The sequence below is a fragment of the Leptosomus discolor genome, chromosome 2, assembly GCF_034619465.1.
Source record: "Leptosomus discolor isolate bLepDis1 chromosome 2, bLepDis1.hap2, whole genome shotgun sequence".
Taxonomy (NCBI): Eukaryota; Metazoa; Chordata; class Aves; order Leptosomiformes; family Leptosomidae; genus Leptosomus; species Leptosomus discolor.
Genome location: NC_141392.1, coordinates 119,258,316 through 119,276,921, shown reverse-complemented (window position 1 = coordinate 119,276,921; position 18,606 = coordinate 119,258,316). Strand labels below are relative to the sequence as shown.

Sequence of the window (18,606 nt, the reverse complement as noted above, 5' to 3'; positions counted from 1 at the left end):
GCAGTGCCGCTGCCTGAGCACGGCGAGCTCTCCCTCTCACTGGCCCACCTTGCTTTAATTAGGTAAGTGAGAAAATGTCATTCTGTTTCTCTCCTGGATTTTCTCCCCCCTGCTCTCTCTCCTCTTTTGTCTGAGCTTGTGGCTTATTTTGAAGGGGAATAATAATTAGAACATCTTGCTCCCTTTCATCAGCTTGAAAGTTAATGTCACATATCAAAACCGATGTCACTTTTCACTCTTACTCTTCCCTCTACTCAAACAGCTAGAAAAAGCCGGCTCTGTGCGTGTGTGCACGACTGTGCGCTGTCGCGACTCGGGCTCGTTGCTGATAGCATTAAGGGTACATAGAATCGCAGTGTTTTTCACCAAGGGATCTGAGGAGTATGTACCATCGCAGCGTCTCTAGAAGACAGGAGAGGCTTTTATAAACCAATGGCTTTTCGCATCACCTCTTTTAAGCACTATAGTCAAGGGTGAATTTCATTTAGCCTCACTGATTTAAGAATATTCAAGTGATTTAGGCAATCAGCACTCGTCTTCTTTTTGATTCTCCCTCATGGAGGCTTCCTAGCTCTGTTAGCTATGATTGTACTAAATATCCTGTTACTATTATCCTTTTCATTTAAGACTGGAATAAGCACGGTAAAGCATTTCAACCTCCTTACCATCTGTTATTTGCTCTCCATTCTCTCTTGTCTTTCCGTTGTTCCTTACGTAGCTATGAAATATCTACTGCACCTACTGATGTTACTGGTTTTTATTAAACTAGAAGAATATCTGCGCAGGGCACATTGTCAAACTCAGCAGACAACAATCTCGAGTCCCTGGAGTTGCAGTTTGCACCTGTAACTCCAAGGATATTTTCTTCTCTCTACTTGGCTGGACAAGTAGAAATATTTTTCAAGTCTTTGCTGGGAATCACTTACGACTACTCTACAACATGCATCGCTTGCCAGGGTGAAGCAGAGACTATTAATATGTCCCTTCTGGCCTAAAATTAGGAGTTATCAACTCATAAATATGGGCGACCATGCCTCAGCTCCTTGAAAATTGACACTATTATGCAAAAATCTAATGAATTTGTTTAAAATGCTAGGGAAGTTTTTGAACACCATCAGGACTGGTTTTTCAGCATAGCTCCCGTTGGATGAAGGGAGCTGCTTGGTCTTTGCACACAGCAGAAGATCTAGTCCATAAACTTGCTGAGTAGTCCTGCTGCTGGATACCCCCGCAGTGCTGTGCACAGCTGGGGTGATTCTGCAGGAGCCAGGACACCGCTACTACATGAGCAAAGGGTTTTTGGAAAGTCACTGGGGACACAGTTGAGTAGTGACTTTCGAGAGATGCTATCTGACCTACTTCAAGGCACCTATTTCAGTGGCTGAAGTGCAAGCAGGGTCTTCAAGCAGCCTGCAATCACAAGTGTGTTTCGTAAAAAACAGGGAAAGAAAATCTTAGAAGATCTTATCTTTCCTTAATTACTGAAACATTTCAGGGGAGAGATTCAGCTCTAGATTCAGACACCTAAACAGGCACATACAAGCAAGTGTTTGCTTGTCAGCTAGACATGTGTAAACTCATGTTATAATTAATAGAGATTCAGTCAACACACTTAACACGGTCCCCAGAGCAATCCGAGCTGAGAGGATGCCTCACGCACCAGGGGAAGCAGAGAATATCAATGTCCCCTTCTGGCCTAAAACCGTGAGCCATCAGCTCCTGGGAAAGGGAGCGTGTTTCTCAGACCATGCCTCAGACCATGCCACACTGAGATGTCTACAACCAGATGTCAACCCAAACTGGAGGGTGATTAATTCTCTCTTCTGGTGGGAATTTTCGCCTCCATTTGCCCTTGGTACTGTACTCAGAAGGTCGCAGTCACGCTATGAGGAAGCCTAAATGTTATCATTGGGTCAGTGTTGACTCAGAGGAATATATGATCAACATGATCCACTACACCTTGAAGGTGACCCTTTCAAGCCTTTCCCTAATAATCTGTTCATACATAAGTTTCTCTCATCTCGGTAGGCAGGCCAGAGCTTGAGCAAACTAGATTATAAAACAGTTCAATGTGGCTTTTTTTTTTTTGTTCCTGGCTGGTAGTTTGAGTGAGGACATTTACTTTGATAAACTTTTTGTGACATTTCTTCTCCTACTAATTATATCGGTATTATGAACGCTTGCTTGCAAGTGGGCTTTGTTCTGGTATCTTCTAAGTCTCAGTTACAAAACCCTCTTCAGTATCACATTAAAAATAATCTTTTTATTCTCAAATCTCTAATCCAGTAAAATCCTCATAGGTATTCTCCAAAAGGACTCTCAATGTGCTCCTGCATAGACTTGGGCTACAACAGTGTACAGTTAGTTTTAAAAGGAAATATGTTTACTGCTAGAGAGTCAAATTTCCTGCTCCTTAAACACTACATTGGAAAGCTCTGAAGATTTTTAACATTTTTGAAGTAATGCCCAGAGAGGTTAAAATAATGTTTCCCTTATGCCTTATAACTCATCTGTCTCTCTAGTTTACTGTTCTTCCTACAAAGGACCCTTTGTGCTATCTGCCTAAAGAAATAGGCTTCAGCTAGAAATACAAACACAGAAGTTACATTACCCACATTACGATAGGGTTTTGCTCCAACAAACCGCTGTTTCAGCTCTTTATGCATAATTCCAAAAGAGTCTTTAAAAACATCATTACATAGGAATATATTTGATTCACCTGAGAGCTACGAAGGAGATTTGTGTCATCTCACACGAACCCTGGGTTCAGACTTGCCCCACGGCTTGCGCCAGCCCGATCTGAGAGCTGCAGCAAGGACCTCCTCAGACAGGAAGCCATCAGGGACAGATCTGAAGCAGAATCAGTTCCCCCACTGCATAAAACTCCTTCAAATGAGAAGAGGGCACTCTAATTAAAAAACACCACCCAAAACCCCCAAAACTGTGCTAGCCTTTGATGCCTACCCTGCGGCCAGCTCACGAACCGCCCAGCGGGCTGTGCCGACGGTGACGGCTGGGGATGCGGCACAGGGGCCATACAAGAAGGTGCACTGGAGGGGTGACGTGAGCGGGGTCTCCTCGCAACCCTCTCCAGCCTAGCCCAGGCTTCCCCAGTGGTGGTACCAGATATTCAGATACCCAACCCGATATTCAAAATATTGCCAGCTCCAAGTTTCCAAGTGCAAGCCCAGCAGGGAATTGGCTGGTTTGAGGAAGCCAAAGCTGTTCGTGCACTGCTTTGCCATTCTCAGAAATATGCCTTTTTGGGCTAGATTTTCATGGCGTTGCCCTGCTGCCTGGTTGTGAGGGTACTTGCTTTGATAAATCTAACCCCTGGGTTTTACAAAAACACACTGTGTTTTCAGTAACCTCCTGCACGTTCCTACACCCAAGGTCACATCTAAGCCCAACCTAAGCTCTCTGATGTGCTCAGTACATTTATTAATCCCCCATATTGACTTCTTGGAATTGCAACGCTGCCTTCAGATGAAACCAAAAGGCTTGGTAGCACGTCATCCGGCAGCCTCATAACACCATGAGATAAACACGCAGAGAAAATCTGGTTCGCGGGTGCTGGGTTCAGCCAGTGGCTTGGTGGCGGGATGCCACGTGCATAAATCTCACACCTAGCAAGAAGGAAAGAGCAGCCCCTCTGTCTTCCTGAAATAAGGTTTCAACGTGACATCTTTATGGCAGCACAGCTGACTAAACACTGTAATGTCATCAGCGCTGCGTAAGGCAAACTGCTGTCCTCTTCTCCGAACCGTTTGCAAAGCAGCACACGGGCAGGCATTTCTAGCAGTAATATGATGAGAGTTTTTTAAATACGCAGGAAGGCAAATTACTGATCCATCATACTTGGAATTCACCTGATCCTAAGGCTTAAAAACACTTCACTCTTACCATGCAACCTCTAGCTTGCTGACTAAACTCTATCAAATAAACCCCCAAACATTACTACAGAGGTGAGCGGCGTTTCTTTTGTTTATGGGCAGTCACCTATTCAAACACCTGTATGCACACAGATGCACCACAAAAGCATGCTGCCAACAATAAAATGGCTGAAGCTTCTAAGATGCTTCATAGAACCAAGCAAACTCCTGATGCGTCCATCCCTACAACACAGTGACACGTGAATCCATGTGCAATAATTCTCCAAAATGCTTCTTGCCTGTGGTGTGAAAGGATTCTGTTTCTGAAGGTCAGTTCTGAGTGCTGGGGCCACATGCAGCACAAGGCAACACAAGTGAGCACGTGTGAGGAGCTACTTGCAGATGTGTGTCTTTGTAAGGCTGTTGCTTCAGCCCCAGCAGAGAAATATTTTGTAAAATATAGGAAAATGTGTTGGAAAAGCCACAACTGAAGAAACTTAGGAGATTGGGAGAACAGGGTGCTCCTCAAACCAATTTAAACGTCAGAGAAATAATTCAGTAGATTTTCAGCCAAGGGTATTCCTTTTAAAAAAAGTGTAGTATGGGAGGAATTTAAGGAACTGCTAATGTCACCTGCATCCTCTTTTTTTTTTTTTTTTTTTTTTTTATTTAATGCAGTTTCTTCCTCCAATATATAGCCAAGGGCATGTTCCTGCACTGACTGTGTTCCTGCTGCTGCCTTTTCTTCTCTCTCTGTAAGCCTGTACAGGCTCTGAGTGTCTCTGCAAAAGCTTCATTTAAATCTGAGCTCTTTGAGCAGCCCGTCCCTGGGAAATCACAGGGGTTACAGCTCATCCCTTGCGTTTTTCACTTTCAGAGAAATTGGAGCTTCTTGTGCTTTCATTATGGCATCTTTTTGAATTTGCCTGCTCTTCCCACAAATGGATTTCAAAGCATCAGGGTAGTCTGGGCTTTTCAAAGGAGCCTAATTGAACTGTAATAGAGTGTTAGCGCCTAATTCACCTAGGTTCCCTTGGAAGCTTCCTTTTCATATTTATTCCAACACTGCTTTCCCGAAGCTCAATGCCCTTAAGTACACTGATTGACCGATTAATTTCCTATTACGATGAACTTAAGTAATTTGCACATGCTAGTGTTTGGTATCAGCTTCTGAGTATATCATTACCTCCTTGTCACCGCAGAGCAGAGTTGGGATTGTGCTTGTCCCCATCAGATTCTCCATTTTCTTGGAGCAAGCCACTCTTCTGCATAACTTTGGAGACTCTAAAATGTGCCTGAGAAATTATGCTACCATTTCAACAGCCTAACTGCAGACCAGGGGTCTTCCATCTGCTCTCTCATGGTTACCAACCCCTTTTCCTCTGCAGAATCTTGCCTCCGAACTGCTATTCTCTGTCACTGCCAAAATATAGCTCACGGGCATTTGTAGCATTTTTGACATAAATTGTCTTCTCCTTCTTTCTAGCACCTTTTTTTACCCTCACTGACAGAGACATGGCTTTCAGGTGAGGTTTGTGTTTGCTTAGACTAATTTGCCAAGTCTCAAATTCATCCCTGTGGTCCTTATTGTTGTTATACCCCTTGCATCCTTCCAGGCAATGACTCTCCTTGGGGCTTCAAACACTTGTAGATGATCCCTCTTTAGCTGTCATTAGGCCAAGTCATGCATATTCACATCTTTTAATCTTTTTTTTCTCACATCAGTTCCTTCAGTCTTTTAATCATTTGTGTAGCTCTTCTCTAAATTACCTCCAATTTGTCTACGCATCTCTGGTTCTCAGGCACCATGAAGATGCTGTTTAGACAAATCTGCCTCTGAGGACACAAGTTCATAGAAGCCTTGTTAATGCCTTTATGGGGGAGACATTTCATTTTGCTGCTGGACACCATGAATTTAAACAGGGTTTGAAAAAAGGGCACATGATTATAACCTTGCAGACTGCAACAAAAGGTGACTGCCAGTCAGCTGAGCCTCTCATTTGTCACTCATCAGCGCAGTACCTGCCTCTTTTCCAGCAGTACTCCAGGCAACTTGTTGAAATGTTTGTCTTCTCCTCACTTCTTGTCCCTCCTCAGGGCGAGAGGGAAGCTTCATGAGACTGGGAAACTTGTTTTCCCAAGCTTTCTGTTATTAATAAACATGTTAGTATGTTCTTTATGTCAGAGAAAACAGATACAACTTTGGACTTGCAGCAGAAGGTGGGAAAGCTTCCAATGAGCTTTGGTATGTCCATGCTCTGGGCAGGCAGCAAATCGCTGCATATCCAGCAACTTCACATCTTCCCCTTCCCATGCTGAACCAGGTGGGACTGCAGCTCTGTGTAGTCATCCACTGGATCCTCCCAACAACCCACCTGGGAGGCATCACTTCCCTCCAGCTTAGACTGTAAGAAATGGGGGGAAAAAATGTGTAACAACCTGCCCAAGGCCACGCAGAAAGCTGGGGGTTGAGCTCAGGTGAAGACGTCTTGGGGCCTGGCAGAAATCTGCTTGTTCGGACAGCTCAGACCATGCTGGTTTCCTGACAGTAAAGCCTCCATTATACAATTTATTTTTTGCATGAGTTTGCTGGAGTTGTAATAAGCTTATCAAGGGGATAACTGTTAGGATAAACCCTACAATCTTGTCAGTCAGTCAGGAAGAGAAATAAATAGAAAAAACCCAGTAGATTCAGTGTTTCCAGATGTGTCAGTTGACTGCAGGCTTTCCACTCAGTGACAAGCAATCAAGGTGACTCCTACAACCAGTGCTCTGTGTCCACTGGTACAGGAAATTACCTACTTAGTCCAGATGTCACATCACAGGCTGCTGTTTCTGGTTAGACCGATTTTATGCATCTGCACTACCAGCAGCACTAAAATAGCTCCATAAACATTACCATATCAGCTGGTGTGCTGCTCCAACGCACTGGATACAGTTATTTACCAAATCCTAGCTTAAGACATATGTCATTATCTGAACTGCCTTTCTGTTGTAGGTAGACGGATCAGTAACCTTTAAAGCACTGTTCTTCTCCTTTTGTAACAAGGCTCGGATGCCTTTTTATTTGTAATGCCACAGAGAACATTTATAAGCATAAGACTTTGCACGAGGACAATTTGCAAAATTAAAAGTCAGCCAGAACACAGCTTTTCAAGTTGCCTTGCAAGCAAATCCTGGTTCTTTCCCTGCCACTGCCTTCCAGCCTGGTGGGGAAAGAATTAACAAAAGCAGAAATAATTAGATATCTGAAGAAGACCTTTTAGAAAGACAAAGAAGAGCAGGAGGATAGCAAACTTAACACCCTTCCAGGAGAACAGGACGCTCTGTTGAAAAATCTCCTTCCCAGAGGCTCTCAGAAAGGGATCTGGACAGGAGGGGAGGCAGCGATGGATAAGTTGTCATAAGAGTGTGGCACAAGGAGCTGCCGTGTGGGGAACTCAAGTGGTGAGATTTACTGTCCCCAGGCATAAGCTTGCACTCCAGAGTGACACGAAGCCATTAAAGCACACGGAGTTTTGGAGGGCTGCAGGTGCCCTGGGGGCAGAGGGTGCTGATTTAGAGAGAAGGCTCCTGCTCCAAGCTCCTCTGTGGGGATGTCTCTGCTGAGTGAGCCCCTGCCAGGGTTTGCCAGAGAAGATGGACACGCAGGTGAGACGAAGAGCACAGACCTTTCCCTGTTTCTGCCAGACATCCACCTTTGGGAGAATCACCACTCCAGTGCTTGGAAGAAGCTGCCCGAGATGCATTTTAATCACCTGCTGTTGGAGGTATTGAAAATAAAAATGTGATGATAGAGCCTGTCCTGTCAGGCAAAGGGAGATGGGAGATAGGAAGAAAGTGTGGGCCCTGGAAATCCAGGCTCTGAAAGATTTAACTGCCAGGACTGCCTTTGGGAGAGAGAAATAAAACCAGGCTGGTCACCTGAGAGGAGCTCAGTAGAGCAGGAGTGATGTCTTGGGGCTGTTGCAATTCATGGCTAAAACCTCTCCAGCAACCCTCCCAACAGCCACCAGCCGGGTGCAGAAGCAACAATCCTGTTGCTGCGCTGGTGTCCTCCACATGCTGGTTCCCCACCCCAAAGAGTCTAAAGAGAGCTGAGTAAATCCCTCTGATCGAACTGTGAATAAAGTCAAACTATCCATGCAGAGCTCCTGCAAGAAGATCCATCCTGCATTTGGTATTGCCATGGTTGCCCAGTTCTGCAAAGCTCTGAGCAGCCTGCGCATCTCATCGGAGCTTGGGCAGTTCCTGGCATGGTGGGCCTTGCTGCACACCAAGCACAAATTTTCACTCATCATCTTTATCAGAAATAAGATTATTTAGGTCTATTTTCCTTCCTATGCACTGTCAGAGCTATTTGTTCCAGCACTCTGAAAATGCAGAAGTCATTATTGTAAAGATGGTACTTTCCATTGTAAGTATGAGTTCCTACTTTTAGCAAATAAGTACCTATTTAAATAAGAGCTGTATAATAGATCAAGCAGTGCACAGAGTATAAAAAAAGTGAGAGCTACGATCCAAAGAAACTGGTTTAGTGGTAGGCTTGGGCATGAAAAAAGTTATCTGCTTGGTATCTTTAATATTAATTTATTCAAGACCCTCATCTCTGGATAAATACAAATTAAAAATTAAAAGCCCTTGTAAAGTAATGCATGAAACCAAAGCACCACAGAGAAATTTGGAGAAGCAAATAAAACTGCCGTCGTAAACTACAAAGGCACTGCAGAAGCAGGGCAGAGGGGAAGGCAACTTGGAAATAAAAAAACCCCAGAAAACCAACATAACCACAACAGGAAAGGAAGGGAGGAGGAGATGGCAGTGGTGGAAGCAGCAAGAGGGGTCTAGAAAAACCACCACTTAAAAAAATAAATTCATAACATCACCGCAGCAGGGCGCAGAAGGAAATATTTAAACCGGCAATTTTGAGGACGTAACCTGGACCGCCTGGTGAGTGACACCTTCTGTTTGCACCAGGCAAACAGACTCCTGCCGCAGGGCTCCCGTACTCCGGCCCCTGGGAATAATCCCCGAGGTTGCATTAGGTTCAGAGCTCAGAGCTGCACAGACCTGAATGCTGTCATCAAACTTTAAGCAAGCAGGGAAATACTCTGTAAAACAGTGTGTTTTTCAAGGCCAGCGAGAGCCAAAAAGGGGCCCATTTCATTAAATCAATGATATTCTGTAAATGTTTTAGGCAATAATAATATCAGGCAATACTAAATGGAGGAGGTAGTCAGAGAGAGCGGCGGGTCCCCAGCACAGGATTGCCCTGCTGAGCTACATCACCTGCTCGCACAGGGCAGGACAAGTCTGGAGAAAGGCCCTGGGGGCTGCAGGCTGCTGGCGGGGACCAGGGGCTGAGCCAGCAGTGGCAGCACAGGGGGCACAGGCAGCAAGGCTTGGCCTGGCATGGAGTGCCTCACCATCCTTAATGCTCTTATCCTCATCCAGCAGCGCAGGGAGGCTGGGAAATGCTATTTCTCCCACTTTTCAGGTGAGGAACAGAGATGCAGCTGCTCCAGATCACATCCAATGATGTATTTAACATCCCATTGCACGTTTAGGTGCTTGAATTCCCATTTGAAAAAAGAAGGTACATCCTTTCATGATGTGGGATGGCATCAACAGTGCATGGCCAAGTGCTTCCTCGAGTCCCAGTCTGGTCCATAAGCAACTGGACTGTCCTCCTTAAACCAGCCCAAACTGACTGGGGATCAACAGAAGTTGGCCTTGCCAGGATAAGCCAGCAACTTTGGCCTCCAAAGGAGGGCAAAGGGGGAAAACAACCTTCCCCTTCTGGGGTCTGTGGGGACAACTGGTCTCCAAATGGAGAGGTTTGGGCTTCAGACCACCACAATTCACTGCCCACAAAAGCTGACGTGCAAGAGCTGCACTGAAGGCAAGTGGCAGCGTTTTAAATATCACCAGGGATGTCTTCTGGTCCCAAGGACAATCATCAGCCTCCAAACAGTCACTGCTCCTAGCTTTAATGTGGAGACAGTGCTGGGCAAAGAAATACACTTAGTTTCTTTAGTCAAGAGCAGACTGCATGGTTCAGATGGTTGAGGAAAGGCTAACTCTAATAAATATGTAACACCCAAGGGGTTATCTAAGCAGCCAATAAATATACAGAATCTTTCTTTTTAGGTAGTGAAGTTATACTCATTCAGTATGTGGCATCAAAACAAATACAGATTTTTCTGACAGATTTTTATTTCCCACTGTTACTAAAACACATCCCACATCCCCTTCTTAAAGCAGCATCTCACACAACTCTAATGCTTCCTGATTTGTTTCTGACCGAGCCTGCAGCCAACAACTCGAGGCCCTAGATTTGTACCATGGATGTCACAAACAAGACTTTGATTCTAAATGATCAGGTATGGGGATCAGATTTTGAAATTACATACATTTTGTGCATGGCCTACATTCCCTTTCTCTTTTTTTAATCTGAACTGCCCACCCCATCTCCTATGCACCCTCATGTTTAAAATTGCATGGGGATAGTTTCTATTTTAAAAGAGGCATTCATGGGAACAGAGCGAAGTGAGGCTGCTGAGATTATTTTTACCTGAGCTCTGATTGCAGCGTCCTTCTTAATCCACTTTATCACTGTTTCATACACCAGCTCCTCTGCTTTGGTGTTCAGGCTGTCATTGGACATGTAGGAAATGAAGTCGTCTTTTGAGATATTAAGGATCTCTTCCTGGTTTGCCACCTCTGGGAAAATTTGCAAGGCGTATGCTTTGGCCATGTTGTATAGTTCAGTGCACTGCATGGCTTCAGCCATGGCTAATATTCCTAAGCAGTTGCTAGCAGTCAGCTGTTTTTCTAAAAGGAGCAATGGGAAAAAAAAAAAAAAAAAAAAAGCAAGTGAATATTATGAAAAGCAAGGTCCACATTTTTACCGAGATCATGAAAAAGTAAGTGCCACAGACAAACCTCCAACCCTAATTAATTCCAGGGTGTTAATTAGAAGCAGTGCCCTGGGTTACTTTAGGGTTGGGGTTTAAATTACAAAAATCAAAGTCTGTCTAACAACTGAGCTGGGGATGGGGACAGAAATGCACTTTCTGAGTTTGCTTTTCGTGTAAGGCTTCATAAGGCACTGGGGAAACCTACTGACATAATAGTGTCTGGGGCTTCCCAAGGGACGGGAACCCAGCCAAGAGACTGCTGCTATTCCTACCGCCTACAATGTTGCTTTAAGAAACAGCAAAGATGTAAACGCCAGTGCAGACACTTAAGAATAAATGCAAACAGCACTAAGGACATTTCTGAGGATGCTGCAGTCGCTTTATGATAATTTTTGCCCTGTTCAGCTACTAAGCTACTTCAAATAAAAAAAAAAAAATCCTCCCCCCTCCTTTTTTTTTTTTTTCAAAGGAACTTTGTTGCTGCTGAATGTGATGACATCCCTTATGCAAAACACAGATTATACTAACGCCTTCTGTTAAATGTTGTGTAGTGGGTTTCAAAGAAAATCACGCACAGAGGAGACAGCATTATCTCCTACCCGGCAAACAGAAGTAACGGCACAGTGTGTAGCTTTGCGTTAAAAGTGTGCTACACCATACATTCGACTGTACTTTTTCCCTTTTCAGCTATTCTGAAGAAAATCCCATCAATTTCAGACGTTTATAAGAGAAACTCTCCGATTCTTCTCAGCTTTTGTTAACCAAGCCACTACTAATAGGCAGAATACATTCTTTTAAGATATAGGACCAAGAAAAAAAATAAAACAAGAGAGAGACAGACTGCAATAGATCACAAAAGCATCAGTACCAGTGGCAGGCTTCTGTGCTGTCAGAGGAGAAGTAGATCACATTTGGGCAGTGTTATATCCTATTTCAGAGCACTGGACAGGAATGTGTGATAGCCCCACATCTCTTCAAACAAAACTCCCATCAGATTGCTTCTGCTGGAAATGCTCAGGGATTTTTTCCCATCCAGCTTCTGCCTTCATCAGATTTAAAACCTGCACACTATCTATATGTGGCTTTTATTTAAACAGGATTAAGACTGACTTTTTTTTTTTTTTTTTTTTTTTTTTTTAACATGGCATGAGATTAGGAGTTCTGTGTTTTGTTTTGTTTTGTTTTGTTTTTTTCCCTAACTCTTTTTATTTTCTTTTACAGATCCAGCAATCTTGAAACTAGGTTATCTCATTTTGCATCAGTTGATTGTACCAACTCCAAGGAGCCCATTTCTTCAAGCAGACTGGAGCAGTGGCACTGTTTGCTGTCAGTAGATTTTGTCACTCAAAGACAGCCCAGAGACAGGCTGCAAACTGATAGCTACGAAGCAAAAAGCTCCCAAAATTTCTTCTTTTCAAAAAAAAAAAAAAAAAAAAAAAGAACCAAACCCCTCTTCCAGGTTTCTTGGTTCTGTCTGTTGGCACAGTTTCATGTATACATATGGCTGGGGGTAAAATAATCATCTAACAGAGCCCAAAACTCTCATCATTGCTTGGCAAACTCTCAAGCCAAAGACAAACCTGATGTTGCTCCACCTTATCCTCACAGGGTTTATAATAAAGGTAATAATCAAGTTTGAATCATTAAGCAGACATTTACTAGAGCATGAGGGAAAGACTTGCAAGAATGAGTCCTTGCCTTCAAGGGCCTGGATCTGCCTCTGTCAGGAGAGATTCCCATACCATCCCCAGCTGAGCCTGTGGCATAGGTCAGAAAAAGCTCTGGTCACAACGAGTTTCTTCTAATCTGGACAGGTTTTTCTACCTCTAACAATGCTGGGTGACTGATGCAGCCTGGTACACTGGTGTCCAAGCAGTTCCACCTTGTCCCTTTAGGCTTCACTCCTTCCTCTTCCCTGAGAAACCGCTCAGTGGCAGACCTGAACAACATTATCCCTGTCTGATTCAGCCAGTATTGTAAGGAGGGGTGCCAGGGAGATGCAGACTGGGGTATGCTCAGGAGGCTGGTGACACACTTCTTTGCACTTCATCACTTTTGATTTGATGAACACCACAGCAAGGTGGGCATAGTGATGTCTTTTTAAGGTAAGGGCTGGCATGTAAACTAGAGGGATTCATTGCAGGTGAGCAAGACAGAGGTTGGGGCAACAGCTACAGGAAGTACGGAAAATCTCTATCCTGTGAACAGAAAAATCCACATCCTCTATTTTTCACCTCTGACTCAAAATTGGGGGCAAGATTGATCTCTCTTGATGCCAGCTGTCTATGGTGCAACTGAGCAACCACATAAGTATCCTGTAAAGTCAAAAACATACAATTCCAAGAAGGAAGCTGGTAATATTTTGGATGAATCTGGTAATATTTTGGATAATGACTTCAAGGTGAGCAGAACCACGTCTTACCAATGCCTGTTATTCTTCACTAACTATAAAGGGAGCCTGCATGACTACTTAGATATAGACTCCCGATATATATAATACAGCCCCTCCCAAGTGACTGCAATCTAGGGGCACTTCTGGATGCTGACATGACAAAGACACCCAAGGACCAGTTCTGCTCCATCTGCTTCTGAGCCATTTCCCTTTGGACGCTGACATGTTTACAAGAATTGCTGGTTTTGCCACAGTGACACTGGACTTGTAATAACACATTTTTGTGCAGTTTCACCTTGAGTCCATTCAGAATACAACTGCTGACTACTAAGTTATTCCCAGCGCTCAAGGACAGTTCATAACAGACTTATGTGCGGACTTTTAAAGATACCAGGTGTAATCTAGCAGGTTCTCAGTACTTTGAGACAGAGCTGGATAGCGTATTTGTTTCTGTGTGTGTCACAATATTGCAGATCAGCAGCCAGTACTCTCCACTTGTGTTAGATGTGCTTTTGGAATGCGATCCTGTGCAGAGTCATCATAACATAATCAGCCAGGCAGACTGCTAAGGCCGCACTTCTGCAAGTGGGACGACTTGAGATAAAGTCATAGATAGATGGATTGTAGGAAGGATTACTCAGCGAGATTGCAGTAAGAGTATGATGTAAGCCCCCTCTGTGTGCATTAAGTATTGTATTTTTAATTAGAGATGGTTTCTAGATGATGACTTGGATATCAATAAAATTAGCATAAAACATGCATTTCGTTATCACACTCTGTGTACTTTTTGATGGGGATCTTATTGCTCAAGTATTCCTACTAGTGTCAAAAAGCATGTGGAGACAGGAGATAGGTGGAAGACTTCTGGATGCATTCGTTGTCCAGAAGATTTCACCTCTCCTGTGAGAGTGTTCCTCATTTCTCCTGTCTCCAGATATGATTGATGCATCAGTGTCTCCAGTGCTGGGCAGCGTAGTCCTCGAGCTGGCTCAATATTCTCCACCTTTGATGAACAAAAAATTACCCATAACACTTTCTCTTGAATTCATAAGGACCATAAAGGCCTATTCTTCCCTCAGGCGCATATGCCTATTTATGCAGGTCTCATCGCTGCTCGGTCATTCACTTTTTTCATAGCTCCCTCTCATACTCTTTGCAAATTTTGTCTTCATGCCCTTTGCCTGGGAGACTAAGAAAATTCAGAGCTCCTGCTCTTTCCTATTCTGCTCCTTGAATCTAACAGGTTCCATCAACTTCTTTAGCCTTAAGGAAGAACACTTTTATTTTATCATCAGCAGGCTGAAGTACAAGCTCTGAATTTGTTTATTCCTGTTTATTATTTGTTTATTTATTCACGGGGGTCCCTGCATCGAGGACCCAAACCGTAATACTGATGAATCACCTGAAATCTGATTTGAGCCATGACTGTGATGACAGTGTAAAATAAATATGAAAAAAAAACCCAACCAAGAAAAAAACCTTCAAGTCTTCAGCCATATGGATGGAGGAAATACCTTTGATGTCCTGACCAGTTTGCAAACATTTGCCCAGTTATCATATGGTGCCTGCACGAGCTTGTCAACATTGTTGCATCAGTTGGCACAAAACTGTTGTCATTTCTCATGGTCTAGACAAAAGCAGAGCAGACAGCATGTGGGGCAGAGAGAATGTGGCTATAGTTACCCCAGTGAAGCTGATTAAGAAATTTCCTGTTGAAATGAAACAATTTTCCTGACGCATTTGTGGCATGTTTCCACCAGAAAGTGCGAGTAGACTTGAGGTGCCTCTGCCCAGCGCTGCTGAGAGGCCCAGGATAGAGACACAAGAGCTGCCTGGACATCAACTGGTTAGGACCCTGCTGGAGTTTCATGGCTAAAAAACGATGACCTGAATTTTCCCTGGAAAAACCCCTGTTTTCTACCGTATTTTTGCTTTGTGGGGAGCAGAGGTGGCTGAGATGAATAGAAAAACCACAGCCATAGAGAAGAAAAAACGCCTTTCCCTAAACTTTTTAGATGGCAAATGTTCTACTATCTCTGTAGAGCAATCCAATCACAGCTATAAATAAAAATAAGCAATTACACTCCATGAATTCTCCAAATGAGAATACAAAATTCCAGTGACTCACCATATATCACTGAACTTATAACCAACTCTACTATTTCATACCATAAAATGGTTCACTGATTTTGAATATTAACTATTGCAAAAGAGAAATCTCACATTGATTTAGTGAAATAAATGTATTTTGGTTTTGTGTCTGAATCTTTAGAGACAGTGCAACTTAAACACATCTGTTCTTGGAAAGGCTGTATGATCTAATTACTTTAAAAGGTGATGAAGGGAAGCTGAGGGAAAGCAATGCCAGAGCCAGAGCCCTTACTCAAGTTGCACAACCAACACAGTGGGGTTGCAAAGCACAGATTTCACTTCCCCATTACCCACCCATTTGAGAATAGACTTTTAAATAAGTGCCATATAAAAAGCTGGAAAGAAGAGAAGAATGCAGTATCACAGACTCTTTACTGATGCCTGCATTGTACCAGCCTAGTCACACCATTCATGTTGCCAGCAGGTCAGTTTAGCAGTGAAAATTAACACAGCAGTAAACTGGGCTCATTTGAGTTTTGTGGGGTTTTTTTCGTTTGGTTGTGGTTTTTTTTTTTTTTTTTTTTTAAACGAATGCAGCATTTTCTAAACTCTCATCTTCCACACTCTGTAATTCTAAATGTCAGTTTTAAATGAGAACTGCCCAAGAAGAACCTAAAGTTGATGTAGGCTGAAGAAATATTTGGGGTCCAGAGAGAATGACATCTCCAAAGTTGAGGGAGCCTGAATAGAAATCAGATGCCCAAAAAAGATATTTGGAACTTTGACATGGGAAGTAAAGATCAAGTTCACACTTTTTGTATTAATAAGTTTGTCAATAATTTGTAAATTATTACCATCTCATTAACTGATATCATAGCCATGTTAGTGAAGGAGTGGCAAGTGATATGGGCAGGAATTTGAACCAACGTGTTTCAATTGAACTCCAGTTCCAGCTTGTTTTTTGCCATGACTGAAATGGGGATGGATGGTTCCAGTTCAGACCAGTAAAGCTTAGTTAACTGAGCTGGTCACCTTGGACTGTTTTGAAATAGTCTATATTGGAAAATGTAGAGAAAATTCAAGGAGCAGGATGACATGGTGCTCTGGACAAGAAGAATGGGCCCCTCACGTGGCCATGAGAGGATGGACAGAGGAACTGGTGATGACGTTGACCTCGCTGGGGCAAACACTCGCCAGTTACCAAGGGAGGGCACAGAAACCTTTCATTCCCATCCACCACTTGTGACGACATACACCCATCAGACCGTAACTCTGCATGAAAGAACAAACCCTGTGAACATTCAACCTGGAGTAGTTCAACCAGATCTTGTTTATGAGAGCATCGGGCATCTGAAAGATTTTCTCACGGATGCAAGAAAACTTCAGATCCTGACTCCTCTGTGGGAGTCCACCTCCAGCTCTTTCAGTGCTTGACCAAGCTGGCCTGGTGTAGCACCCAGCATTTGCTGTCACACTTATAAGCAACCTCTGTGTCGTTGGAAAACAAAATGTCATCACATCAAGTAAGAACCAAGATTCAAGAAAAAAGACTATCCACGATGTGAAAGTAGTTGCCACTCAAACACAGGCTACACTTCTATAGATCATTTTCCACTGGCCACTGTGTCAGCATTTTAAATCTCAACCCAAATGAATACTGTTTTTTTTTTTTTATTTTATTTTGTTATATTTAACCTTGCATTTCCTAATTATCTTTTAAGTGTTGTTAGAAAAAAGGCTTAAAAACCTTAAAAAGAAACCTTAAGACCTCACTAGATGGAACGATTCTTACCTAGAAATGAAACGCAGACTTTACAGAAAGTATGAAACTGGAACTTGCTGGCAGCTTCCAGTAGGGTTTTTGCATTGGCTGAATCTATGATCAAAGAACCTGTATAGACAAACTCCAGGAGTAATTCCAGGACATCCGCAGTGAGGTTGGACATGGCCAATTCCAGCTTCTCTCCGCTTCTGCTACTGTCTCGTGGTGACCTGGTAACAGCAGACAATTAAATTATGGACATTACACCATCCCCATTTTGTTGGCATTTATTGATTAGTGAGGGCTAGAAAATCGCTTTGCACCTCATTACATTTCTCCATTATTTTTGTTTACGGAACTGAAGAATATGAATTTTAAAATAACTGAACTTAAAAACTTTAACTGGATCTGAAAGAGAAGAGTCTTAAAGCAAGTCTTACGAAAAATCTGTTTATTGCTACTCTGCATTTTCATGCAAAAACAGTTGCAAAAGAAAAGGAAAGAAAAGGAAAAAAAAGAAAAAGAAAATGAATGAGCCAACATTAATGAAAATGAGGAAGAGGATTAGCTTTCAAAGGGAAACAATACATTTTAACATCTTGGTTAACATCTCATCTTCCAAGCATAATGTAACTTTTAAGGAAAACCCACTCCAATTTCAAGAGAAAAGGTCATCTACTTTTTCAGAAATCCAGCACTGCAATAATTTTAAATGTCATGTGCACTTAAGGATACATTTAAAGACCTTTTCATAAAAAATAACAATAATATTAATTTCTGTTTAGTTTGAACTTCTCAGTATGTTTTATTATAGATATGATATGCATATACAGATGGTCATACAATACATATATATGCTTATTCTAAAAATCTATTGTTCCCTTTTAGGCACTAAAGAAAGAAAGCCCTTCATGGCAATTGCTTTGAAAACTGAATACAAGACAAGATAGACAGACAAAATGGTTAGAGCAAAGAAGGGAGAGGGGGGAAAACAACAACCAGCTCTGCCACAGGAAGCCAGCAGCCATCCTCTAGGAGTTTCATGACTGTGGCCTACGGTTTTTCCTGCATGAAGTGCTGAACAATTTGGGGATCAAAGTATCTCCTGCATTTGAAGTGTGGATTAGTGCTTGTGAAATTATTGGACAAAAAGAAAATTATACTGAATTAAAGTAAGGGCCCAGTTCTTAATGCATGGTTGGCTGATGTGTCTGCAACACTAAAGACAGGTTACACCTGAAAGACAAAAGTGATGATAAATTTGGTAACATCAAGGAGGGGAGGGGAAATCTGTTGGAGTAAGAAAATAAACTCTTTTAATAGTTAGGACCATCCAGCACCTTCTCAAAGAAACATGAACTTCTCCTAGTCACTGGACAGTCAACGTCTGCTCGCTCCAATTCTGCTGGAGTACTTGCAAAAACCATTGCACGATTGACACAAAACCGGCATACGATGCTGCGTGACTTATACAGACTGGCCAAAGCATCACTATTCACAGGCAACGCCAGCTTTAAGCATGAGCAAGAACGCTACCCATCTCTTGGATTCACAAAGCTGCCTAGAAAG

The 18,606-nt window shown here is 42.9% G+C and overlaps 1 protein-coding gene across 2 annotated transcripts in view; it reads right to left on the bottom strand.

The window, feature by feature from the left end:
* KLHL29 (kelch like family member 29) overlaps nucleotides 1-18,606 on the bottom strand; it is a 253,368-nt gene that overhangs the window by 41,538 nt on the left and 193,224 nt on the right. For both annotated transcript variants that reach the window (XM_086461618.1, XM_086461619.1), the window contains 2 exons: nucleotides 17,068-17,267; nucleotides 10,447-10,706 (listed from right to left, as the gene is read on the bottom strand). In XM_086461618.1, the coding sequence (XP_086317744.1) occupies nucleotides 10,447-10,706; nucleotides 17,068-17,267 (460 nt within the window). The remainder of the gene's footprint in view (nucleotides 1-10,446; nucleotides 10,707-17,067; nucleotides 17,268-18,606) is intronic.